At 43.2% G+C, this 26,479-nt stretch overlaps 2 protein-coding genes across 3 annotated transcripts in view; one reads left to right on the forward strand and one right to left on the reverse strand.

The window, feature by feature from the left end:
• Positions 1-629: 629 nt before the first annotated feature.
• Positions 630-12,845, reverse strand: LOC142476734 (cathepsin S-like). Its single transcript, XM_075581894.1, has 8 exons — positions 12,721-12,845; positions 10,911-11,040; positions 9,909-10,031; positions 5,464-5,634; positions 4,716-4,940; positions 4,036-4,201; positions 3,795-3,897; positions 630-1,722 (listed from the first exon to the last, which is right to left on the reverse strand). The coding sequence occupies exons 2-8, from the start codon at positions 11,037-11,039 to the stop codon at positions 1,623-1,625; spliced, it is 1,017 nt and encodes a 338-aa protein (XP_075438009.1). The 5' UTR covers position 11,040; positions 12,721-12,845; the 3' UTR covers positions 630-1,622.
• Positions 12,846-23,027: 10,182 nt separating this feature from the next.
• Positions 23,028-26,479, forward strand: part of LOC142476735 (cathepsin S-like) — a 28,464-nt gene continuing 25,012 nt past the window's right edge. For both annotated transcript variants that reach the window (XM_075581896.1, XM_075581897.1), the window contains exon 1: positions 23,028-23,159. The gene's annotated coding sequence lies outside the window, so the exon portion shown is untranslated. The remainder of the gene's footprint in view (positions 23,160-26,479) is intronic.

Genomic DNA, 26,479 nt, shown 5'->3' on the forward strand with positions numbered 1-26,479 from the left:
TACACTGGTAGGGCCCAGGAAAATAATTAGCGGTCGAAGGCTAGACTACATAATGTATTCTAATTCTTTTAAAATGTGTATTAGAAGTATGGTATAACTCTTAGTTAACAGGAATTTGTGCTTGTCCGGCACCTCTCATATCCAGCACATGCCAGATAACACCGATTTTACTGTACCATTCTAATATTTCTTTTTAAATGAGGTCATTTGTTTTTGTTTTCATGTGTCCCGGCTTCTACTTTTAAAAATCTGGTCACCCTAAATATAAGCCACTTTTTTTTACTACTGTAATCACACGATAAGGCTTAGCAACATATTCTGGATTTGCACTTACTCACTCGCAGTGAGTCCAAGATTGCATCGATTTGAAATCAGTTCTCTTGCGTACCGACATTCCTCAGGTTAATATACCAGGCTTTCTGTATAGTAAAAATTGCTGTTCTATGGTTAAAAATAGCCATTTACACATTTGTTTGGTAATAATCAATCTTCTGGACATTAGGTGAAATAGATCTGTACAACACATACATTTTATTAAACAATGCCATCATGACTTACTGAAGTAAAAAAAAAAACAGGACAACACTTCAAACTGTTTGAAATCAGTTAGGTATTTTAATGAAACCAGCGCCTGTTAGACAATGACGTTGCTGAGAGAAATCATAATGATAATTATCTAACGATTATTAATATTACGAAATGTCAGATTTTCCATAGAAAGCAATGGGATATATGTAATTGCAGAGATCCAACCTCCAAGAAACAAAATATGTGAGATTTAGGGGTAAATGGTATATAGTCCGAACCGGCCTTTCGGGGAACGTCTTTGGATGAAAATCACTACTGAAGTATATGGGGATTTTTCTACCGAAAACAGCGGAAACAGCCGCTTCGGATTATGCAGAATTTACCCCCAAGGGGTTTCTCCACCACAAAAAAAATGAAATTTTAAGGGAAAAAACGTAGACAATGAGGTCTGCAGGGCAGGGGGGCAAATCCAGTCCACAAGGGCCACCAAAAGGTCAAGTTTTAAGTCTATCCCTGCTTCAGCACAGGTGGTGCAGTCTTTGACTGAGTCACCTATGCTGCAGCAGGGATATCCTTGACACCTGACCTCTTGGGGCCCTTGAGGACTGCAGTTGGCCACCTCTGTTATAGGACATTGGTCCCAATCTTCATCAAGCTAGGTGCTTAACCCTGGCAGAGTTTTTGGTGCAGAATCACGGCAGCACTGACGTAATCTGTGCATCATGTAACTCCCCCCTAACTCTTTCCATTGACACTCCCCAAATCACAAGATAGCGCCCATAGGATGAAAATTGGAGCAAAGACCCTGATACATTGGCAACAAGATATGATCTGCTCCAAAAAAAGGAGTCTTTTTGAGGGTGTGCAGAGGGATGCATTATGAATTAGGACAAACACTTACACACACTCAATCTGTTCCACACCCTACAATCTGGAAGATTGCACATCTTTGAGAAAACGTGTTCATGTTATGTCAAGATATTTACTGGATTTGTTAAGGTATCAATCAAACGTATATGCTAGATTAGATGAAGTTTTAACACACAATTTCCTGATATTTTCTCTTGCTAGATTCCTTGACATAGAAACCCGTTTCACAGTTGTGGAAAGGACGCGTAAGTCGTCACACTGCAGAGATTTCCTTGGTTTCTCGCGATGCGAATGTAACCTTCGTCTCCATACTTTACACCCCAGCTTGGAAGAGAAAGAAAGAAATTCCGTGAGGAGCTGTGCATCAAACGGAAACATTGGCCAATACGCTATGAAGCTTTCCCAGGTCAGCAAAGCTCTGAACTCCATTCTAATGAGTCATTTCATGGTGGAGCAGGTACACAGCATTTTATATAGGGACCATAGTCTTCCATGTCAGAATATACCCAGGCACATCCAGTAACAGTGAAACTCGCATTTATCCATTGAAGGAAAACTTAATAACTGCATAAGTAATAGTAAAATTATCTCTTTGTTTGACAAATAATGTGCTTTTTGCTATAATTCTATACGATTTAGTACATATTCTATTTATTTAGTATAAATGTATAATACTAGTAACCCTTTCATAAGTCCTGACAGCCAGTGATCAATATGGCATAAGAAAAGCAGTGGTAATAAAGAAAGGAAAGGAGTGGTACTTTTTATTCCCTAGACTAGAACAGGGGTGCACAAAGCTTTCTCCCTGCACCCCCCTGCCTGCCCTCTCACCCTGCTCGCCCCCCCCACCCCCTCCTGCTCCGGCATCAAATGGCGCAGTGGCGTTATGTTATGTGACATCACGTTGCCATGGAGACGCATCGCTGCAAGTTAAGTGAATTTACAAAGGCCTTGCACGATCCCCGGCATTTACCTTAAACATCAACCCCCACCGCAGAGAATCTTGTGCCCCCCACTTTGCGCACCCCTGGACTGGAGTATTATCACTACTGGTTAAGGCCTAACTTATACATTTCCTTATCCCATTACTTATATGGCCTCCTCACTGAGGCTGTTTCTGTAATCTTTTATTATTTGTGTCTGAATTGCTAATTTCCCTTATTTTAGAACTGATTTTTTTCCCCAAAAGCTAACTTCCTTATTACTGTTTTGTTCCGAATTATATTATCTTCGTGCACAATCCACATACCATAAAACACTATGAAAACATGTTTTTTAGGTGGGTACGGTCTCCAAATCTGCTAGCGACCCACAGAGTAGGAGTTACTCAAATTATCCTAGCTGTTCACAATAATTTCGGCTTATTAAATAGCACTATAATTGTATTACACAATGTACATGTTGTGTAATTATTTTCTTACACAGTGTATTACTGTATATTACAGTTCTTACTGTATATACAGTGCTTTACACTGTGGGCTCTCTATTCATTTTTATTCACACTGATACACATACACACTCTTTCTTCACTTGCTTTCAGTAACCATTTGACACCTTTAGCCATAAAACACATCCACACCGGGGGAAGGACCAGCACAGATAACATTCCAAGAGACACTGTTTTTAAGTATACCTTTTGCTTCATTCATTGTAACATCGCCGGAAGAAGAGATCAGTGTATCTCGAAAGCTCGCACAAATAAAAGCATTTCGTTAGCCACAGAACGGTATCATCTATTTATTTTTTGATTATTGAAGCTCGGCTAACACGGTACTGATACCTCTACATGTATATATATATATATATATATATATATATATATATATATATATATATATATATATATATATATATACTGTATATATATGTATATATATATATATATATATATATATACATACATCAAATGGAAATATTACTGTATACTCATTTGCATGTCTTAGACAGGTCTGCAACCCCGCCTTTCACCATTATCACCCAGCACACAGCACTTCCACTGCAGCAAGGGATTCTGGGAAATGACATGCAAATGAGCACACAGTGCCACCGTTTGCTTCAAAACCATTAAACATGGTCCCTTATAAGCTTAAGCTTGCTGCATGGTCACAGCTTTGAGCACAGCCAGGGTTAAGATGCATAGCCAGTAAACCCACCCACAGACAGACTGTTTCGACCTTAATGGGTCTCATCAGTGTAGGGTTGGTTATACTGGTTATGCAAAAAAGAAGCAAGGGACAGGATTTACCACACTTAGTTAAGGTATGGTGGGTTGAAAAAAAAATATATATTTTTTTTATATATAAACATTGCCACTACCACATAGGTTTTTGAGGTTTGGGAGTTATTGCTGAAACATTTGTTTCCTACCTGTTTAAAGCAGCCTGTAGATTCATTACCTGTTTTTTAAAAGCCAATAGTCTTGTCCGTTAAGGCTGCCATAGCCTACTGCAAGGACTGCATGATTTACGACTTTACCGCAGAATTTATCATTGTAGACACCTGAAAATGGCATGCTATTAAACACAAGGAAACAGAAACAGCTGGGTATAGGGGCAAACCACGGTTGGCTTTATTTCTGCGGTTACGGCTGGAGACTGACGAGAGGTCGGAAGGTTGGAAGAAATGTTCAACACTTACCGCTTTTATACAAGTAAAATGAGAGGCGAGAAGCATCTATGGCTACAGATATTGGCCCGACATTAGCCAAGGCCGCCTGAAGAGCCTGCTCTGTGCCTGGCACAATCTCTGTGTACTTGGAGCACGTGGCAGCTTTGGCACTCGAGTTATAATGACACGTGTCAGCCTAATAATGAATTAATAAGAACATGTTAAAAGGGTCATTCTGAACGCTCATCAGCTTGTACGAAAAACCCTCAATTATGCACTTTACTGGGATTTACTGGATGTAAATAGAATATTACCCACCGTGGTTGTTTTCATTAATATGTCATTAGAATTAGAACTATATTTTGATTCATTTAATAAAATATCTGGTGCCAACCCCCAGCGCTTTAATGTAGAAGCAGACGGGCAATTGAAAATACAAGGAGTTGCATTTCAGAGCATTAGACATACGTGTAAACACGAGGAAAATTAAATATCTGTCCCAAAGAGCTTACAATCTTATGGGATGATGTGAGACACATGAATACGTCATTCTAATTATGTGATTATAAGGTTGTAGAAGCTATAAACTGCACTAATTTGCGGTATGTGTTGGTCAAAAGCTATCACCACAACCACGAGGGCAGTTTAGGAATGTACCCATTGCCTACCATCCCCTTATTTCAATGGTTAATGGTGTGGTATCAACTCACCTTGGCTTGATAAGGGTATGAGCTATCAGAATCAATGCCATTATTGTCAATAATATATCGGAAGGCATTTGTCATGAAGCCCCCACTGCAGCCGTTGTTGCCATACTTTGAAGAACAGTCCACAAGGTTTTGGGGACTGAGAGAGACCAGTTTGCCGGTCTTCCGTTGCAGCTGTCCCTCTAGGGCACCCACCGCACTGAAAGCCCAGGAAGAACCACACTTACCCTACAAGAAAGGACACAGAAGATATGAAGGCCCTATCCCTGTGCACTGCACATCCATCAAATAGGATTTGATATTAATTGAACATTCAACGTATAATGGAAATTGGATACCAAAATGGGAGTACCACTGCTCCTTTATTTCCAATAGAACCAGTACTTTAAAACTAAAATCCAATACAGGAGTACCAGTAATTTATTCTTTCCTCCTCTTCCTCATATTACCCCTTTTCTTTGGTTTCTTTCATACTTAGGATTCCTGTGTGTTGACCTCAAGCCTTTTTGAATTCCCTATTGCATTAGTCTTTACCACCTCTGCTGAGAGGCTATTCCACCAATTCACCACTGTTTCAGTGAAAAAGTACTTCCTTCACATTTCCCCTGGGTATCCACCCTCCAGCTTCCGCGAGTAACATCCTGTTCAAGCCATTTTCTGTCTCTCAATTATGTTTCCAGTACCTTTGTGAAAGATGGATTTTTAAGATCTAGGGCAGATGTCCCATAAAATAGGGTTGAAATGTTCTTACCTGGTTTTTGACTTCAGTGACGCATCCTTTCTCCCTCCAGTCCACAGAGGCGGGCAATTTTCTTTTCTTATTAACATTCTGAGTACTGTTCCACTCATTACTACTGCTTTTCCACTCACCCCGGAGTGGTACTTGTAAACCAGTTACCACTGACATCACCTCCTCGCTAGTCTAGATTAAATATAGTAAAAAAAAAAAACAACAATTCATATATTTTTTAAAATATTTTCTACCTCCTGAGGTGCAATTCTATGTAGTTTATGAAAAATATTATGTGTAAATAATATCATATTATATTTCATATGTAGCCATGTTTTTTGGGACTACTAGGTAGTTTAAGGGGTAAACGGCCTTAATGGGTTTACTGTGTGGGATCACTCAGGTTACTCCCCTCCCCATCATGTATTGAGGATAACTATGCAGAAATGGACAGTCTCGCCTTTGTATGTTACATAGTTACATAGTTACATAGTAGATGAGGTTGAAAAGAGCACTCCACACGAACACAAGGAGCAGACCACAGGGTTTGATTACTGTCTTCATTTGCTATTGCCATTAATCTTACATTGACTGTTGTGGACTCCTGGTGCTTCTTTGCAAGCTGCTTTCTTGCAGGCTGTGTTCAGCCTTGACTGTACCATTGCACACAGTTTCTGGTAGTACTTGAACTACTGGCATTGACTGTAGTGGATTCTTGCTTCCCTGCTATTAGCTGTTTAGCTGTATTTAGCTTACACTGTATGTTTGCTATCTATTTTCAGGGGTGTCTGATTTGACCAGCTATAGGGGAAGGGAGGCTTAGGGAAGTACCTCTGGGACCTTTTGGACCAGGGGGAATGGGCCAGATGAAGAGGTAGTCCCTCGAAACGTTGCCCCCCTAGCATACTTGCCGTTCTCCATTTTTTGTGTATATTCCTTGTGTTTCATGTTTTTTTCCCCTTTTCCTTCCCCCCCCCCCCCCCCCCCCCACCCCTCACTTTGTGACATGCCCATTTGTGATACTGGTTTCTGCAAACACATTTGATTTATTTCTGGTTTGTTTTATTATTAAATGTTTATTCTGCATTACAACTGTTTTCATCATTTAGCTATTAGACAGTGAGTGCTGGTACTTACGTAGATTTGTTAGGTTGAAAAAAGACTTCCGTCCATCAAGTTCAACCTATGCTAAATTTAGACAACAGATACTTTATCCTATATCTATACTTATTGATCCAGAGGAAGGCAAATAAAAAACCCCATTAAGGGGAAAAATGAATTCCTTCCTGACTCCAAGAATTGGCAATCGGATTAATCCCTGTATCAACATCCTTCCCATGTATACTTATTTGGTATATCCCTGTATACCTTTCCCATCTAAAAAGATGTACAACCTTTTTTTTTAACAAATCTATTGTATCTGCCATCACAGTCTCCATGGGTAATGAATTCCACATTTTAACTGCCCTTACTGTAAAGAACCCTTTCCTTTGTTGCTGGTTAAATTTCCTTTCCTCCAACCTTAAGGGATGGCCCCGTGTCCTTTGTACTGCCCGTGGGATGAATAGTTCTTTTGAAAGCTCCTTGTATTGTCCCTGAATATATTTGTATATAGTTATCATATCCCCTCTTAGACGCCTCTTTTCTATTGTAAATACAGTAAATCTAATTTAGCTAGCCTCTCCTCATAAGTTAGAATGTCCATCCCCTTTATTAATTTGGTGGCTCTTCTCTGCACTCTCTCTAGTTCCATAATGTCTTTTCTTAGGATTGGTGCCCAAAATTGTACTCCATATTCAAGGTGTGGTCTTACTAATGCTTTGTAACGGGGCATAATTATGTTTACTTCCCTTCCATCCATTGCCCGTTTGATGCGAGATAAGATCTTGTTTGCCTTTGCAGCTACTGCATGACATAGGGCACTACTGCTATGCCTGCTGTCTACAAGCACTCCTAAATCCTTATCCATCAAGGATTCCCCCAATATATCTCCATTTAATTTGTAAGTCGCCTTTTTATTCTTGTATCCCAAATGCATAACCTTACATTTATCTGTATTAAACCTCATCTGCCATTTTCCTGCCCACGTTTCCAGTCTCTCCAAGTCCCTCTGAAGAGAAATGACATCCTGCTCTGATTCTATTATGTCTTGTGACATTGATGTCACTAGGGATATAGAAGGATATATATATAGCTCCACCCAATGTTCTAGAAACAGGTTCCTTAGAGTTCAGACTGAAGCCTCACTGTGAGTCCTGTAAATAAGTTTGTGTGTATAGTTATGTGTATTAAGGATGTCCTGTCACCTTTTCTTATTTTCAGTTATGGAAGATGCTCTTTATAGTTAGCGCCTGTAGTAATGGCCCAAGATTGTTCTCATCTGGGAAGAGGAGTGAGCATGAGCTTAATAGGAGTTCTCAGAGTAGTAGCTCTGGAGCATTAATCAGATCGGCCCCATCGGAAGGTCCAAAGTAAACTCCCGTTCAAATATGCATGGACAAGGTAGGCAGAACACAAAGTGACTGGATACTAATTCTCGAGAACCGAGTGTATGCCCACCATAGGCCCACTTGAGATGGGGCATTAATGACACTATGCAGGAGATTGACAATCTAATATTACTAAGGAAACAATCATAAGTACCTCCCCAACATTGGCATGAGAGCTACCAGGGGAAGAAGCATTTTATTTGCCACCAGTTAATGTTTGAAATAAAGTCTGTTTTTGTACTGCATGTCGAGCATTATGAACGGCTAGGAATAAAACTTGTTTGTACTATAAATAAACTACTACTGGCGCCCATCATTATTCTATCTGCATATCCACGCCCAGCCTGCACAGATCCAGCACAGCCACATTTGGCTGTTGTGGTTTCTTTGCAAATTAAGAGAGTTTCTTTCCACCAGGATCGGGTGTGAGTATAGCTATTGTTAAGTGCTATAGACAGACCTAGTGGTGACAACAATTTGCAGTTGGCGAGGTTAGAGGGGAGGGGTAGCAGAACCAGTTATAATGATTGTGGTTTTCTATACTTCATGCTTTTTAGTATATCAACTTTCTGGTAACAACTATTTCTAAAAATGGCCTGGAAATGAAAAGTCCCCACATAAATGATTCTGCTTAGATGCAAATTTTAGGTTTAGATTGCAGTATTTAGGTACATTTAGTCTAGATCAGAAAGTCAAAGAGCTGGGTAGGTTTAGTTAGACCCAGTAGTACCACCTAAAAACCACAACAAGGTCCAGCGGCTCCTATTCTTTTTATTTTTCTTGAGGTTTCTATATTGAAGAGGAGTGTTATCCTATCATCTGGGGCAGCACCAATCTACATCCAAATAGGACTTTATTAGCACTCAAGAGGACTCTGTCATTGCCACAGATTATCCCCTTACTCACACGGTACACTGTTTTGGATATGGACACATTGATATTTCCCCATTTATTGTTAGCCCAAATGGGAGAAGCACAGGATTCCCTTTTTGTATTTTTACACACAGTGTGTATGGCCAATCTTTTCACCAGCAGCATATATATATGAGGAGGAGTGGCTCTTTGAGTGAAGACACTGACTGACACTGAGATTGCTGCAGTGGAGCCTGGTTCAATTCCCGGTGTCGGCTTCTTGTGACCTTGGGCAAGTCACTTTATCTCCCTGTGCCTCAGGCACCGAAAACATAGATTGTAAGCTCTACGGGGCAGGGACCTGTGCCTGCAAAATGTCTCTGTAAAGCACTGCGTACAATTAGCAGCGCTATACAAGAACATGCTATTATATATATATATATTTTTTTTTTACTTATTGATCTTTATTCAAACAGCTGACAAGTAGCCGTTTATGTGTGTACTTTCTAGTATATCTACAGGGACATCAGCTATCATTGGTTACACACACATTTTATATACAGTTTTCATTTATTGATTTAGTTTATTATATTATCTTTTGCAATTTGTTATTGTGGTTAATTGTGTGACTCTTTAGGGGTATCTTTGATGCAACAATCACACCACTAAATACAAATACTAATATCCCCAGTCCAAATTTAGGACCTATCTAGACCTAAACATCACCTACTGTAGCGCATCCCAAACGCACCTAGGTAAGTGTACACCAGTACACAACTTTTCCTCCACCTTAGAAAGCTGATGAAATGGCACTGCTTTAGCTGGTTTGTTGCCCTTTGAATTTTACGTTCGGAGATTTGCTGATCACAGACTTTGCAATAACAGAAGTTGCCAATTCCTCATCAGTCGTATAATACAGAGCCTAAAATCCAGTAGCTGGTCCTTTTTCGAGTACAGGAAAGATGGAATACCCATGCGTGTGTTGCCTGCTTTTCACGGGTCCCCAAACCAGTGTCTTTCACCCATGTTATGATGTCATAAAGTGGTTCTGCTGCAGACAAGGATTCTGGGTAATCACAGGCATTGTCATTATTGACTTCTTACCATACAATTTATAGTACCTACCATGTCTCCAAGATGGTTCATCCCCAGATCGTAAGAATGAATTCCCATGGAGTGCTCAAGGTTATGTAGCGTCACAAACTTCAGATTTTTTTCCCATATGACCCGTTTCCTGATGTCTTCTTTCTAAAACTCACACAACGTAAACCTTTAGAGCCAGCTTGGGTTAGTTATACTCTGTCCTGTGACCTTACATGTGTGCAAGGTGTGCAGAACGAGTGCCAGTTATCCCAAATTTAGCAGGTCGGAGACAACTAGTAAAATGTCCGTAATGTGGGATTAACTTGCTTCGCTATGCTTTTGATGGAGTTAAGTAGCGAGCTGATGTGGACTGGAGGCAGAGAAGACCCACATAATGAGGCTGGAGTAATCAGCTCTACACAAAAGGTTACTGATTTATTGATAGGATCACATTAGCATTATGGACTTAAGGTCTCATTTACAAGTCCTGCGTGCGAATACCATTGAAGTGAATGAGGCTGTAGGTGTCTCTGCTTCCTAGTGTCTCCCTTTCAAAGCTGGTATCTGTAAGTAAGACGCAGCAGGGTGTTTAATTGTGGTTAGACAATAACACAGCCGATGTGCACTCTTAGGCATGTGTGCACAGAGGAATTTTAAAACCCTGCTACCACTTAGAGCAGGGATGGACAACTCCAGTCCTCAAGGGCCACTAACTGGTCAGGTTTTCAGGATATTCCTGCTTCGGCACAGTTGGCTCAATCAGTGGTAGTGAGGCAGGAAAATCCTGAAAACCTGACCTGTTGGTGTCCCGTGAGGATTGGATTTTTCCATCCCTGATTTAGAGTAACACTTCCAGCCTGAGACAACATGCCAGCCATGCTATGGAAACGAAAACATTAATATACCATGATTCTGAACCGGGACTGCAGCAGGAACCCCACATCCCATTAGCAAATATATATTACTGACTTATGATATGTGTGTACGTGTATCTTCATGTTCATATCTCCCACATTGAGACGTTCAAGGTGCTAGAGCTGGTACCTCGTTTGAATACAGCTTGGTGAAGCTTTTCTTCCATAACTGCCAATGGCTATCTAGTGTAGGGTCAACGAGGGCGTGTACCGATGCGATTGCAGAGGCGGCTAACAAAATGCACATCAAGGAATTCATCCTGGAAAAAAAACGAGATGGAATGAGGAGTAAAACAACAGTTCCTGAACAGTTACAATGCAGTAGTGGCTGCAAACGTCCATTTTTCTGCAGCTTCTATAACAAAAAGAATAGTCACTGGTAAAAACATTACTCACACACTTCTTTTCTATATCTTAGATATGTCTCATGCCAGAAAGTTGGCAAAGACGTGCTGGATTGAGGGCTTTAATGAAGGGTTAACCCACTTCATTACCATAGTGGTTCCCACCGCTAAGGTAGAGAATGGGTTAACTTCTCCCGCAACCTTCCTGGCAGGTCTAACCACCCAACCTGGGGCAACTACCCCATTCATCCACCCCCTCTGCCGCCAATAAACAGGCTATTCAGGGTTAACCCCTAGCTGCTAAGGTAATGAAGCTGTTTTTATTTACATTTTAATACTAGTGTGCGGGAGCAGGAGGTCACTGGAGCTGAACCGCATTGATTTCAGGTCCAGGAACCTTGCTTCCTGAGTTACAGGCCCCGTTATAGGGTGCCGGTATCCCCATACAATGTTTAAATGTCCTGCGTCAATTGACCGGGACATTTTAATGCATAGGAGATACCGGCAACCCACAACTGTGCCTGTATCTCGGGACGCAGGGGGCCCCCAGACCTGTAATAATGCGGCTCTGCTCCGGAGACCCCCTGCTCCCGCACAGGAGTATTAACATTTTAATAAAAACACGTCTGTGAGAGAGGTGGCTCTCTCTGTGCATGTCAGATTGTGATACAATCACAGGCGGAGAACTTAGAACAAATCTGAGCTGACTTTGCTGCTACGCCGTATGGTTTTGGCATTTTTCTTCCTCACAGTTTTAGAGGGTTTCAGATACTTTCTGAACACCGTGATAACACAAATGACAAACCGTTCAGCGGGAACATGCCACATCGTACGAGATGGCAGCAAAGTCATTGAGGATTCTAGACTAGGCCCCTGTGTAACTTCCTGACAATGTATCATGAAACTTAGGGGCAGATTCTCAAAGCTCCTGCGCTGCTAATCCGTTCGATCTGACACAGAATCCCCGTTCACTTACTGTACATAGACTTCAATGGGACTTCCGTGTCAGATCGCAAGGAAAGGCAATGTGGGAGCTTAGAGAATCTCCCTGTTAGCCTCTATCCTGCCCTGCGTGCATCAGAGATTTGCTGAGCCAGAGAAGCTTGGCAATGGGTGTACAATAATGCAGGGGCTCTCAACTCCAGTCTTCCAAACCCGCAACGGGTCAGTTTTCTAGGATATCCCAGCTTCAGCACAGGTGGCTCAATCAGTGGTGCCGTCTATGACTGCGCCACTGATTGAACCACCTATTCTGAAGCTGGGATATCTGAGATATCTGTTGTGGGGATCTGGAGGATGGGAGTTGAGAACCCCGGTTATAATGGGATGTAGAGGTTTAACTATATAACCCCTCCTCCACTGTAGGGACCAGCACTGCATTGCACTGAAGATGTAATCAGTAAAGACTTATAGCAGGTTACTAAGTAACCTGTGATAGGGCCAATCGGGGGAACTGTTGCACAGAAACTCCTATAAAAGTCAAACTGAGTTTCTATGTGATAGGGCCCCAATCTGCATTATCGCAATATAATACATAACCCCAATCACATCCTTTACAGCCAATTTACACCTGGAATTGTATAATAGATGGTTTACCTTAGTCTGTCTCAGAACTGCAAAAGAAGCCCGTTCCCTCTTGTTCTCTTCCAGTTATTGTCTTGAGTGGATGAGAGGTACCGTATTATGCTGTAATATTTATAGGAATGTGATGCTTGGACTTTAGCCAATCAGGGTGGCAAGTGAAGGAACATCATTTATCCCTACATCTGTTGACACAGAGCTAGCTAATAAAACAAGACAATACATATCATGCACCCAGCTTAACAATGCCAAGCAACTATACTTTAATGATCATATGTCCCCCCCGCCCCCCTTTGCCTTCTCCATCAGTAAGCACACCCATCACCCCACTGAGGAGACACACAGATTTTCATTTGCCTGCGCTATACCTGGAAAATTGCACATGGACATGTTTGCCCAGGTGAACAAAGACCCCATCAACCCATTGTTTATACTTTAATATGCTTACTTGACTAGACATTTTATTTGATTACGTGACTATGGTAGAGGGAAGGAGGGTACCTTTGGCCAATGTCCCTTTTGGGGGCGACATCCTATGCTGTCATCTGTCACTACTTAATGGTTGTATGGCCCCCATTTTCACTTCCCCTTTAGTACCCACCTCCAGCACCCCATGAAGGAGACAAACAGTGTTTGGATTTGGCAAAAATTAGGTCACAGTTTGATTGAAAAACGTATACCAGTAAAACCATACAGCTCAATATTTTCAACAATTGTTATCTTGAATTTAGGTGAAGGATTGAAAAGAGCTATCCGTGCAGCTACACTAGTCTCCCATCTTCCAATGCCAACTAACTAGCATGAGGCCGGGTCTGAGGGGTTACCATGCGGTTAACTCTCCATTCAACTGCCCCGCACAAGAAGCACTTATGAATTGCCCCATTCCCGCAAGGCTGGTTCCGTGTCCTAATTGGAGGACTGGACAGGTAGCTGCAAAGGGTAACAACTGTTCTGAGTTGGCCTGGTAGACACACAGTCACATTAATCTCTAAATTGATACTGATGTCCTACCAAGCTTTTGTCCTGAATTATATATGTCCAGTCCTATCTCAGATAGATACAGTAGATAGACCCCAAAATCTCTTCATCGTCCATTTTCATTTGATCTCTTCATGCTTTAGAACCTGACCTCCCATCACTCTGATACATTTGCCTATTGCCTTGTTAAAAACAAATACCTATGATTATGTACAATACTTCAACCTTGTTATAGGTGAGGCCCCAGACTCAACTCAGCAACATTTCAGACCAGATGAGGGATACCACTGGCCACGTTACTTTTATGGGCCTAGATCATACACAGCAAGTTTAAACATTTTTCTGTAACCAAACCATTCCCACAGACCTGCAGTAGCACAACGTCAGCAATATAAACTTTTGTTTGGATTTTAATTAATTCAGGCAGTAGCCTCTTCCAGGACATCCCTTTATTGTCAAACCAAGGCCGGATTGTACTCTCAAGATCAAAACCCAGCTGCATTCTGTGGCTTCTAACTTTTGCCTGTTCCCTAGCCCTGTGGATAATGGAATGTCCAACTAATCAAGCCTTTTGGTGTATTTCCTCCGGGTCTGACAGGTGATGTATGAGATTAAATTACCCCCAGCAGAGATAATCTCAACCCCGGTATCAGGGGAGCAGAAAACGGGTCTGCCATTCTGCCCACCCCCACTTTCTATCTCAATCGACAAATTGTTGTAGAAGCTATTTTCAGTTAATAAGGACAGTGCGAGCACATGAACGCAGCTACTATGGTTGAATCATGTTTGCTCAACTCAAATGATTGTCTACCATGGGGGAACATGCATTGGAGGATAAGGCATTATCAGTCGTTGCTTGCTGGTGCACATTGGCTATCATCAACCTACACTTCCTCGCTCCAATTTCTGCCTAACAATTTCTGGTTACACAATAAAAAATGTTATTGTTGGTTAAAAAAGTGCCAAAAATCCTCCACTGTACCCCCTGCATCACCAACGGGCATGTGGGCTCTCCCAGCCAGGCCCACAATGAGACCCCAGGGTTAAATTACAGTGAGGCCAGCCCCCCTTGGCAGCCCCCACTTTGTGCAGCTCGCACTGGCACCCAGCCATACTCCTTCCTAGACCGATACAATTGCGAGCTGTGCTTCCTCTGTCCCCTTCTCTTCTCCGACCCATCCCAGGACTTTTCCACCAGGGCAACGATCAATGGCGCCCACTCCCCCAGCCTTACCCCCTGCTGGAAGAAACACTGACACTCCAAGCACCAGGCCCCCTTCACCCCCCCATCACTCCGGGCTGGGTCAGGGACTGGGGGCCTGCAGCTCAGGCTTGGGATAAGGAGGGCACGACCCCACCTCTTGCTACTACATGGGAGTCCAGGCCCCTCCAGGAGTGGGGCACTGGACCAAGAACACCACCCTCGCGATGACGACATTCCTTGCTAGCCAGCAGCGTAATCCAGCTCCAGGCCAGCTCCCCTCGGCGTAGAGCCTATCAAGGTTAAACATCTGACGTCATATTCTGATGAGAGTGATCACTAGCAGGTTTGGCTTTTTTACTAAAGCTCAACGAGCGCAAACACATAACAAAAAGTTTTATAGTGAGGAGAATCCTCATGGGCTGGGATAAAGGCTAAACCAAAAGAGAAGATCGTAGGGCGCCAATAACGCTAGAAAGGCTTGAGGTGCTGGTCGAGGTTTGCCAAGCAAGTATGCACAAATGCAAAACAAAACTGGGGAGGTGGAAGTCCAATGCATATAGGACATACATCAGAGCCAAAGGGCAATGTATTGTAGCACCCTGCTTGAAATCTCTACAGTCAGTGTTGGTCCATGAAGGCAGTGTAGGGGTTAATCCTTTCCTGGGCCTGCCTTATTATATTTTATAATCTAATATGTTGCTAGTTAAAGTTCAGTGTCTGGCACTGCCTTGTTTCTAGAAGATACTGGAAGGGTCCCATGACAGATGAGATTCTTCTGCAAAGTATATTCTTCCCAGTGACAGGGGTACATTATTTCCCACGCCCCCTGGGTATAAAAGGTGGGGAGCCACCATTTTGTGGGAGACCCCATTTAACATCCAAAAAGGATTCCTTAATAGCAGGAGGACTTTAGGGATGTCTGCCGGTTCCCCTAACCTGCAAAGGACACCTTTATATCGGTTTTAGCATAGGGACAGTATCCCAGTATTGGGGGCTCCCAAGGAAAAGGAACAAAAGCAATTACACAACATGAGGGAGTAGTCTCCATCGCAGGACTAGGAACAGGCCTGGGTGGGCTGCTGACAATTAATGAATATAGGATAGTGGGTTTGTGTCAAGCAGGGCAAAAGGCTCTTTATAGAGATGAGCCACATAGTGCTAAGAGCTGAAATAACCTTTTTGGATATGTTAAACCCTGTCCTGTTCACAAGTGTGCCTATTCAAGATTGTATAATGCAATGGAGGAAGTGTTCCCTGTTAATAAACCAAGTTCAACATTCCTGGCACCTTCCTCTTTATTCCTGCACCAGCTCCTCTATACAAGCCAGCCCGGATCTACTATATCTTCCCTGTGATGCCACGGGTAACCCGCTGAGCACCTACACCTTTATTCAGACACAAATCCTGTTTAATGTGACAGAGGCTGTTTGTGTTCCATCCATTCTCCACGTTCACCATATCCCTCATGCCGGAGGGGGGGGGATAGGGGTGCTACAGTATGAATGCATGATCCAACATTCTTATAGGTCTTCCATCAGGCACAAGCGTTAGAACCCGGGAACAGTGGATAGTGGTCCACTCATTATTTCATTGGGAACGCAAAAGGGCCAGGGAACAGTGGCACATTCCATTACTGGGTTTGGAGAAAGAGAGGATGACTTTGCTTGGGAACCGAGGAACCTGCTGGAATGATCTTAAGGTAAAACCCAATGTCGTCCTGCTGCATCTAGGGGGGAACGACCTGGGCCAAAGAAGATGGGGTCAAGAAATTGAATTGGAGGAAAGTTAATAGGGCAATGGGCAAATTCCTCCTCTCTTGGGGAGGGAAGATACTGAAACACAGAGAGATCAGGGCAAAGGACGGCAGTTGGCACCAAAGGGTATGACAGGTGATGTATAAGACTAAATTATCCAGGCACTTTCTTCGGGAACTACCCCCAGCAGAGGTGTTCTCAACTCCAGTATCAGGGGAGCACAAAACGGATGATGATAATAATAATTAAGGGAAGATACTGAAACACGGAGAGATCAGGGCAAAGGACGGCAGTTGGCACCAAAGTGACGGTGGGAACATGTCTGGGAAGGGGATAAATGTTTTCCTAAGCAACATCAAGGGGATCTTACAAGAATAGACAAGGGGTCTTTTGTTTCTCATTGGGAAGCGTCACAGCTTGGGGGTGGGTGTGTCGGCCCCAGGGTAATCGGTTCCTGGGTGGTGGGTCCCCCGGGTAGCTAAACTGCGCATCAGCCAAGCTCAGGGATGCACGTAACGGGTGAATATGTGGGTGCCGACTTTGCGGTCGGGTCTGGGTAAAACCCCAAGAACAGATTGGCAGGCTGGAGGCACCGCTGTACTGTATGCCTGACACGGCTATATCCAATCAACAGTGTGGGAAGGCTTGGTGCTAGCTGTATGTCTGGGCCTAAGCTGCCAGTGGTGGGGGGACGTGCAGTTTAGTGTAGCGGGAGCAGGGGGGGGTGGAGTGCAGATGAAGGATGGCTAAGGCCTTGCCCCCGCTGCCTGCTACAGCGTCTGCTGTGGTGGACGCTTCACTCACGAGAGCCCTCCCCGCAATGGCGCCGGGCCCGCTGCGAGGGGGGGCCGCAGCTCTCTCGCGAGAGCTACTCCTGCTCTCAATAGAATTGAGAGCAGGAACTCGCGTCGAGCGACTAGGCACGCCCCCCGGTGGTTCAGCCAATGAGGGCGAACCTGCCGGGTGACGTCATGGCCGCGCCCCCGTCACTCCTCCACCACGCCCCCCCCCCCCGGTCTCTGCTCCTGCAGTGAGCTGCAGACCGGGGAATCGCCGGAACGCGCAGCCAAAAGCGCGGGTGCGCATTACAGCGCCGTGACCGGGGCCTTAGCCTAATAAGGATCTAACCACTTTTATGGCGGGGTGGGGGGAGTACAGCCAATAGCCAGCTGGGGAGGATCTCTGGCGGGCAGTAAAGAGGTTTTTTTTAACACACAGTGTAATATATTATCCTGAATATTATCCAGTATTAAACCTTCAAGTAGTTTCCCTACTATTGTGGTCTCAATTTATTCAGGGAGATTACACTTCCGAAAAGGGTTGGAGAGTTAAGTATTGATGTATACAGTGGTGTGAAAAAGAAAGTACATCCTCTTTGAATTCTATGGTTTTACATATCAGGACATAATAACAATCAACTGTTCCTTAGCAGGTCTTAAAATTAGGTAAATACAATCTCAGATGAACAACACATGACATATTACACTGTGTCATGATTTATTTAACAAAAATAAAGCCAAAATGGAGAAGCTATGTGTGAAAAACTAAGTACACCCTTACTGCTTCCATAGGAATTAAGATGCTAAGTAGCAGACAGGTGCTACTAATCTAATGCCCTTGATTAATTGATCATCAGCAAGTGTGACCACCTCTATAAAAGCCGAAGTTTTAGCAGTTTGCTGGTCTGGAGCATTCAGGTGTGTGTTAACACAATGCCAAGGACGAAAGACATCAGCAATGATCTTAGAGAAGTAATTGTTGCTGCCCATCAATTTGGGAAGGCCATTTCCAAACAATTTAAAGTCCATCATTCTACAGCGAGAAAGATTATTCAAATGTGGAAAAGATTCAAGACATTTGCAAATCTTCCCAGGAGCTGACGTCCCAGCAAATTCACCCCAAGGTCAGACCGTGCAATGCTCAGAGAAATTGCAAAAAAACCAAGAGTTACATCTCAGACTCTAGAGGCCTCAGTTAGCATGTTAAATGTTAAAGTTCATGACAGTACAATTAGAAAAAGACTGAACAAGTATGGTTTGTTTGAAAGGGTTGCCAGGAGAAAGCCTCTTCTCTCTAAAAAGAACATAGCAGCACGGGTTTGCAAAGTTGCATCTGAACAAACCACAAGACTTCTGGAACAGTGTCCTTTGGACAGACGAGACCAAAGTGGAGATGTTTGGCCATAATGCACAGCGCCACATTTGGCGAAAACCAAACACACCATATCAGCACAAACACCTCATACCAACTGTCAAGCACGGTGGTGGAGGGATGATGATTTGGGCTTGTTTTGCAGCCACAGGACCTGGGAACCTTGCAGTCATTGAGTCGACCATGAACTCCTCTGTATACCAAAGAATTCTAGAGTCAAATGTGAGGCCGTGTGTCTGACAGCTAAATTGGGTCATGCAACAGGACAATGATCCCAAGCACACCAGCAAATCTACAACAGAATGGCTGAAAAAGAAAAGAATCAAGGTGTTGCAATGGCCCAGACAAAGTCAAGACCTCAACCCGATTGAAATGCTGTGGCTGGACCTTAAGAGAGCTGTGCATAAACAAATGCCCCCAAACCTCAATGAACTGAAACAACGTTGTAAAGAAGAGTGGGCCCAAATTCCTCCACAACGATGTGAGACTGATAAAGACATACAGAAAACGATTACTACAAGTTATTGCTGCTAAACGTGGTTCTACAAGCTATTGAATCATAAGGTATACTTAGTTTTTGTGAGGATTCGGGGGTCACGACGGCCGCAGCGCGACCTCCTCTCACCTCATGTTGCGCCTGCTGCTGAAGGGCGTCCCCCTCGCTGGTCCCATCTGGTTCCTGTGGTTGGGGGACTCCCTCCTCGTCCCCGGCAGGTGGCCGCTGTTCCGCAGGTGGCTTGTTCTATGGTGGCTGCTGCTGCTCATGGGCGCGCGCTTCCCCTCATTACGGAGCATGCGCCGGATCTAGTTAATTTATTCACTGCTCCTGCAGTGAGGCCCCGCCCCCAACACACACACAGCCTACAATCATGCCCAAAGACTTCTCACCTGTATTCTTCTCTAGGCAGCCTATCCAGGGCAGCTCCATGCACTCCTCCAGGTCTGCCTCCTCTTCCTATTCGCCAGCCGCCCTATATAATGCCTGTCTTGCCATTCCCACATCGCTCGACATAGTCTCTGCTTACGGACGTCTATTCTGGCTCTCCCTTTGCTCTTCGTTTAATCAGGTTGCGACCTGGCTTGGTGGACGTTCCTCTCTGGCTCTGGACCCCGGCTCCCTTGACCTTGCAGCTTCTCTCCTCCCTCGACCACAGCTTGGACCTCGACCTCCCGGACCTCTATTTCCCTGACTTTGGCTTACGGAAACAACTCTGTCTCTTCTGTACTGGTACCAGCAAGTATTGCTATACCTATTCCCACCTGGCAACGCCAAAACACCACACTCCGGACACGCTCCTTCTGCTTTGGGTGCGCGCACATATACGTCCCCACCTCAGTATAAGGGACGAGTCTGGTCTGCGGGCAGCAATGGCGTAACAGTTTTTCACACATGGCTTCTCCATTTTGGTTTTATTTTTGTTAAATAAATCATGACATGGTGTAATATGTCATGTGTTGTTGTTCATCTCAGGTTGTATTTATCTAATTTTAAGACCTGCTAAGGAACAGATGATTATTATTATGTCCTGATATGTAAAACCATAGAATTCAAATAGGGTGTACTTTCTTTTTCACACCACTGTATATATACTGTTGTATACGGCTGACATAGGAAGCCTGGGTTTTTTTTGTTTTTGCTGAAATGTGCGTTATGTCCTCACTTTCTGTATATAAACCACAATGTCCCAAATTAAATGTAAACTTGAAAAACACAATAAGACAATAAAACAAAACAAATGAGACAATCCGCAAAATGTGGAACAAAATACAAATCGTATGGACTTTACAGAACAATATACAGACTGTCAAAACATACTCTTGGGGCACAGGAAAGGCATAACGTTTTGGGGTACAAACCCCTTCATCACTGTGCAGTGTCATTGACTTTTTATTATTTATCTATTAGCTGGCCAAGGGTTTTCCATCTAAGTCACTTGTTAGACACTAAATTATTATTATTATTATTATTTTTATTTATACTGGTGATAATCTTTTTCTGGATGTTCCTTTTTCCATAACTTATTCTTCTGCTATTTCAAAAATAAATGTAAATAATTTTTGCCTTTTCACATAGATAGTCATTCATTGTTTTTGAACAGCATTCGTTTTTCTATTATAAACATTTGCATGAAATCAGTCAATTTTTGCCAGAACAAATACGAAAAGCAAGGAATCCGCCCTCGTGCTGTCTCATGGATTTCAACTTTAAGGAACCCCTTGCAGCTGCATATACAGAGCAAACACTCAATTACAGTGTTCGACTGCAGCAAAGTAGCTAAAGAGATGGCAAAGGGGGGACAGATACTGAGCATAAGCTGCAGAGCAGGTGGCCGTGGCTGGCGCTGATGTAGCGTCCGGTCTTGCCCCTGCACTCAGCAGATTTCTCCTCCGCTCGTGCTTCCTGGTTCCTCTGTCCCAGCCAATGGGTGAGCGTGACCTCAGCGCGAACAGCCTCTCGTGACCTCAGCGCGTTTTGCAACAGCGTGCTTCATCACGAGCTCACATAGGAGGCTGTCCGCGTGCGTTATTTGGCCACAGCAAGCAATGAGATCAGGCTGCAAATAATAGCACTGATGCATTAGAAACCGATGTGAATTTAGTGAAAAGACAAATACTTTAGTGAAAAAGGGGGATGTCAAGACTCCCATAAAATTAAAGTGTCAAATAATGTACACATATACAATAAAGATACCTTAATGGTAAACTTTGAGAAAATAAATGGTGAACTGTGATAAAGATAAATTATTAATAGAAGGGGACTGAGGGAGGAAGCACAGCCCGCGATATATCGGTCTGGGATGGAGTACGGCTGGGGGCCGGTGCGAGCTGCACATGGCAAGGGGGCTGCCGAGGGGGGAGGCCTCACTGTAATTTCACCCCTGGCGTCTCATTGCCGGCCAGACAGGAAGAGCCCACATGCCCGTTGGTGATGTATGGGGTACGGTGGAGGGTTTTTGGCACTTTTGTTACCCCCTTAACATTTTTTTATTGTGTAACCAAAAATTGTTAGGCAGAAATTGAAGCGAGAAAGTGGAGGTTGAAGATAGCCAACACTCCTTGACAAAGCGTAACACTTGCGTGAAACGCGTGGGAGGACTTTTTTGTCTTGTCTACCACCCACTTTTTTTTTCAAAATAAAGCCTTTTTCACTTTTGTACATGCTGGTACCCTTTTTTTATCAAGTTTCTTATATATCTGGCTGTTCCTGATCCTATTTGAGTGCCCTGACATCCACTGTCTCTACTGCAATCACTATCTGCTGTCGGCGGCACCACCCAGGGGGGGGGGAGGGGCTGTTCCTTCACCGCGGACGCGCGGTCTACATTCAATTCAGAGCAGGACCTGGAATCAAGGAGGGCTTCATACAAGGAGGTAAGAGATCCTTTCCTTACCTCCAAAACCCTACACCCGGGTCCCCGACGGAACTGTAAATCCTTAAAGTTAAGGAAGCTGTCCCCATAGGAGACCTGTCCAGTCCTCCCATTAAGACACGGAACCAGCCTTGTGGGAATCGGGCAATTCTTAAGTGCTTCTGGGGTGGGGCATCTGGATGGAGAGTTAACCGCATAGTAACCCCTCAGACCCGGCCTCATGCTAGTTAGTTGGCATTGGAAGATGGGAGACAAGCTGCATGGCTATCTCTTTTCAATCCTTCACCTAAATTCAAAATAACAATTCTTGAAAATATTGAGCTGGCTGGTTTTACTGGTATACCTTTATCAACACAACTGTGATCTAATTTTTGCCAAATCCAAACACTGTTTGTCTCCTTCATGGGGTACTGGAGGTGGGTACTAAAGGGGAAGGGAAAATGGGGGCCATACAACCATTAAGTAGTGACAGATGACAGCATAGGATGTCGCCCCCAAAAGGGACATTGGCCAAAGGTTCCCTCCTTCCCTCTTCCATAGTCACGTAATCAAATAAAAAGTCTAGTCAAGTAAGCATATTAAAGTCTAAACAATGGGTTGATGGGGTCTTTGTTCACCTGGGCAAACATGTCTATGTGCAATTTTCCAGGTATAGCGCAGGCAAATGAAAATCTGTGTGTCTCCTCAGTGGGGTGATGGGTGTGCTTACTGATGGAGAAGGCAAAGGGGGGACACATATGATCATTAAAGTATAGTTGCTTGGCATTGGTAAGCTGGGTGCATGATATGTATTGTCTTGTTTTATTAGCTAGCTCTGTGTCAACAGATGTAGGGATAAATGATGTTCCTTCACTTGCCACCCTGATTGGCTAAAGTCCAAGCATCACATTCCTATAAATATTACAGCATAATACGGTACCTCTCATCCACTCAAGACAATAACTGGAAGAGAACAAGAGGGAACAGGCTTCTTTTGCAGTTCTGAGACAGCCTAAGGTAAACCATCTATTATACAATTCCAGGTGTAAATTGGCTGTAAAGGATGTGATTGTGGTTATGTATTACATTGAGATAATGCAGATTGGGGCCCTATCACATAGAAACTCCCTTTGACTTCAATAGGAATTTCTGTGCAACAGTGCCCCAATTGGCCTTATAACTTTTAATGCTTTACACTATTCTGCCCATCCTTACATCTCAGCCCTAATTTCTCGCTATGCACCATCCCGACTCTTGTGTTCCACTCAAGGATGTCTTCTCTCTACCCCCTTTGTATCTAAAGCCCTCTCCCACCTTAAACCTTTGTCACTGACTGCCCACACCTCTGGAATTCCCATCCCCTCTCTATCCACATTTAAGACCCACCTTAAAACACACCTGTTTAATGAAGCCTATGAGTAGCTCCATGGCTAATACTATACACATAGTTACATAGTAGATGAGGTTGAAAAAAGACTTCCGTCCATCAAGTTCAACCTATGCTAAATTTAGACAACAGATACTTTATCCTATATCTATACTTACTTATTGATCCAGAGGAAGGCAAACAAAAAACCCCATTAAGGGGAAAAATTAATTCCTTCCTGACTGCAAGAATTGGATTAATCCCTGGATCAACATCCTTCCCATGTATGCTTATTTGGTATATCCCTGTATACCTTTCCCATCTAAAAAGATGTCCAACCTTTTTTGAACAAATCTATTGTATCTGCCATCACAGTCTCCATGGGTAATGAATTCCACAATTTAACTGCCCTTACTGTAAAGAACCCTTTCTTTTGTTGCTGGTGAAATTTCCTTTCCTCCAACCTTAAGGGATGGCCCCGAGTCCTTAGTACTGCCCGTGGGATGAATAGTTCTTTTGAAAGCTACTTGTATTGTCCCCGAATATATTTGTATATAGTTATCATATCCCCTCTTAGACGCCTCTTTTCTAATGTAAATAAATCTAATTTAGCTAGCCTCTCCTAATAAGTTAGATTGTCCATCCCCTTTATTAATTTGGTGGCTCTTCTCTGCACTCTCTCTAGTTCCATAATGTATTTTCTTAGGATTGGTGCCCAAAATTGTACTCCATATTCAAGGTGTGGTCTTACTAGTGCTTTGTAAAGGGGCATAATTATATTTACTTCCCTTCCATCCATTGCCCGTTTGATGCGAGATAAGATCTTGTTTGCCTTTGCAGCTACTGCATGACATTGGGCACTATTGCTAAGCCTGCAGTTTACAAGCACTCCTAAATCCTTCTCCATCAAGGATTCTCCCAATATGCAAAAGTATTTTAGCTTCCTCAATCTCACAGATATTTGGTGGTTTATAGCATATTCCCACAAACATTTTCTTAATGCTTTTATCTCCACTGCTAATTTCTATCCGCAAAGTCTCTACATTTTCGTCATTCCCTTCATAAACATCATCCCTTATAATAGGTTTTAGATCCGGTTTAACATATAAACATACTCGACCTCCCATTCTATTTGCTCGATCCTTTCGAAAAAGGGAATAACCCTCTAAATTAACTGTCCAGTCATGAGTTTCATCCCACCATGTTTCAGTAATGCCTATGATATCATACTGCTCCCTTGCAGCTATTAATTCAAGCTCCCCCATTTTATCTGTCATGCTTCTTGCATTAGCAAGCATGCATTTAAGGTTTTTTTCAGCCTGTACTATTATCTTATCTGCTTCTTCCTTTCTGCGCCCACTTGGTTTAGTCTTTAGAAGTTTTCTAGTATTATCTGTATTTACTATGGGTATCTCACTGCTTGTCAAACTCGCACTTGCCCCCATTCTACCTCCATACCACCTTGTATCCTCCTCTATTCCATTTAGTTAATTATCTGTTTCATTCCCCTCCCCCCTCCATCCTAGTTTAAAATCTCCTCCAACCTTTTTAGCATTCTCCCCCCTAGCACAGAAGATCCCTCTTCATTGAGGTGCAATCCGTCCCTAGAATATAGATGGCACCTCTTAGAAAAGGAGTCCCAGTGCTCTAAAAACCCAAAACCCTCCTTCCTGCACCACCTTCTTAGCCATCCATTAACCTCCCTGATCTCTGACTGTCTCCCTGCGGTAGCGCATGGCACTGGTAGTATTTCAGAAAATACTACCTTGGAGGTCCTTGCCTTAAGCTTTTGGCCTAGATCTCTGTAATCATTTTTTAGGACCCTCCATCTTTCTCTAACTTTGTAGAGAAATGATACATAAAGCTTGGCCCCTTGCAGACACACTTCCTAGAATGCCCTCCTACAGTCTCTGTATGTTCTTCCTACCTATCAATTAGATTATTAGCTCTTTGGAGCAGGGACTCCTCTTCCTAAATGTTCATTTTTAAGTCTGAGGCACTTATTCCCATGATCTGTTTTTGTATTATTTGTTATTTATATGATTGTCACATGTATTACTGCTGCAAAGTGCTATGTACATTAATGGCGCTATATAAATATAGACATACATACATACATCACAGTTTACTTAACCTATCGCAACTCATTTCCCAACCCACAAGGACAAATCTGAAATTGCACACCCATTCCTTGCTAGACTGGATTCTCTCCTCAAATCCCAGCAGAATCCAATCCTCTGGCATCCTTCCTGACATTTTCAGTGACCATGCAATAGTGTACTGTGTAAGGAAAATTAAACCACCCTTAAGCCCTAAAGTTCCCTTAACTAGAACATTTAGCAACTTTAACCCACAACAGTTTCTGGCAGACCTTACCAACTGCCCTGGCACAGAATCGATTTAATTCCCGACCCCGATTCTGCGCTCGACTATTTCCAATCCGAGTTCTTAAAACTCTGTGATACCCATGCCCCACGACGTAGAATAAGGGTACGGGGGACCACCTTCCAAGGGTTACAACTGACCTTATAGCACTCTACCAGTTCAGGGATGCCTTGTGGAAAAGCTACAAAGTAACTGGCACTACCAAGGATCTTATTCACTACAGATGCCTTCAGAACGTGCACAAGGCAAACAAGACATGCAAAAGCACAATATTACTCTGACAATCTCCTCCAGAATACATCAAACCCAGATAACTTCTGGAAGGTTATCAACAATATATTCCAGCCTTCTAACCATCAACAATCAAGTAATATCACTAAGGGGGATATTACTCTGACAAACTTTTTAAATCCGCTTCAAGCACTTCCTATAGAGACTCTTCTTAAGTGTGAATGTGTTTTATTCTGCATTATGTCCATTCCTCTCTGACGCAAGACATTTCCACACACCACTGCTTCCCCTATTCATGCTGTCCTGGCATTCTGTATGTATATCTTTATTTACGGTATATAGCACCATCCATGTA

This window comes from Ascaphus truei, unplaced genomic scaffold (genome assembly GCF_040206685.1).
Source record: "Ascaphus truei isolate aAscTru1 unplaced genomic scaffold, aAscTru1.hap1 HAP1_SCAFFOLD_1672, whole genome shotgun sequence".
NCBI classification, from domain to species: Eukaryota; Metazoa; Chordata; class Amphibia; order Anura; family Ascaphidae; genus Ascaphus; species Ascaphus truei.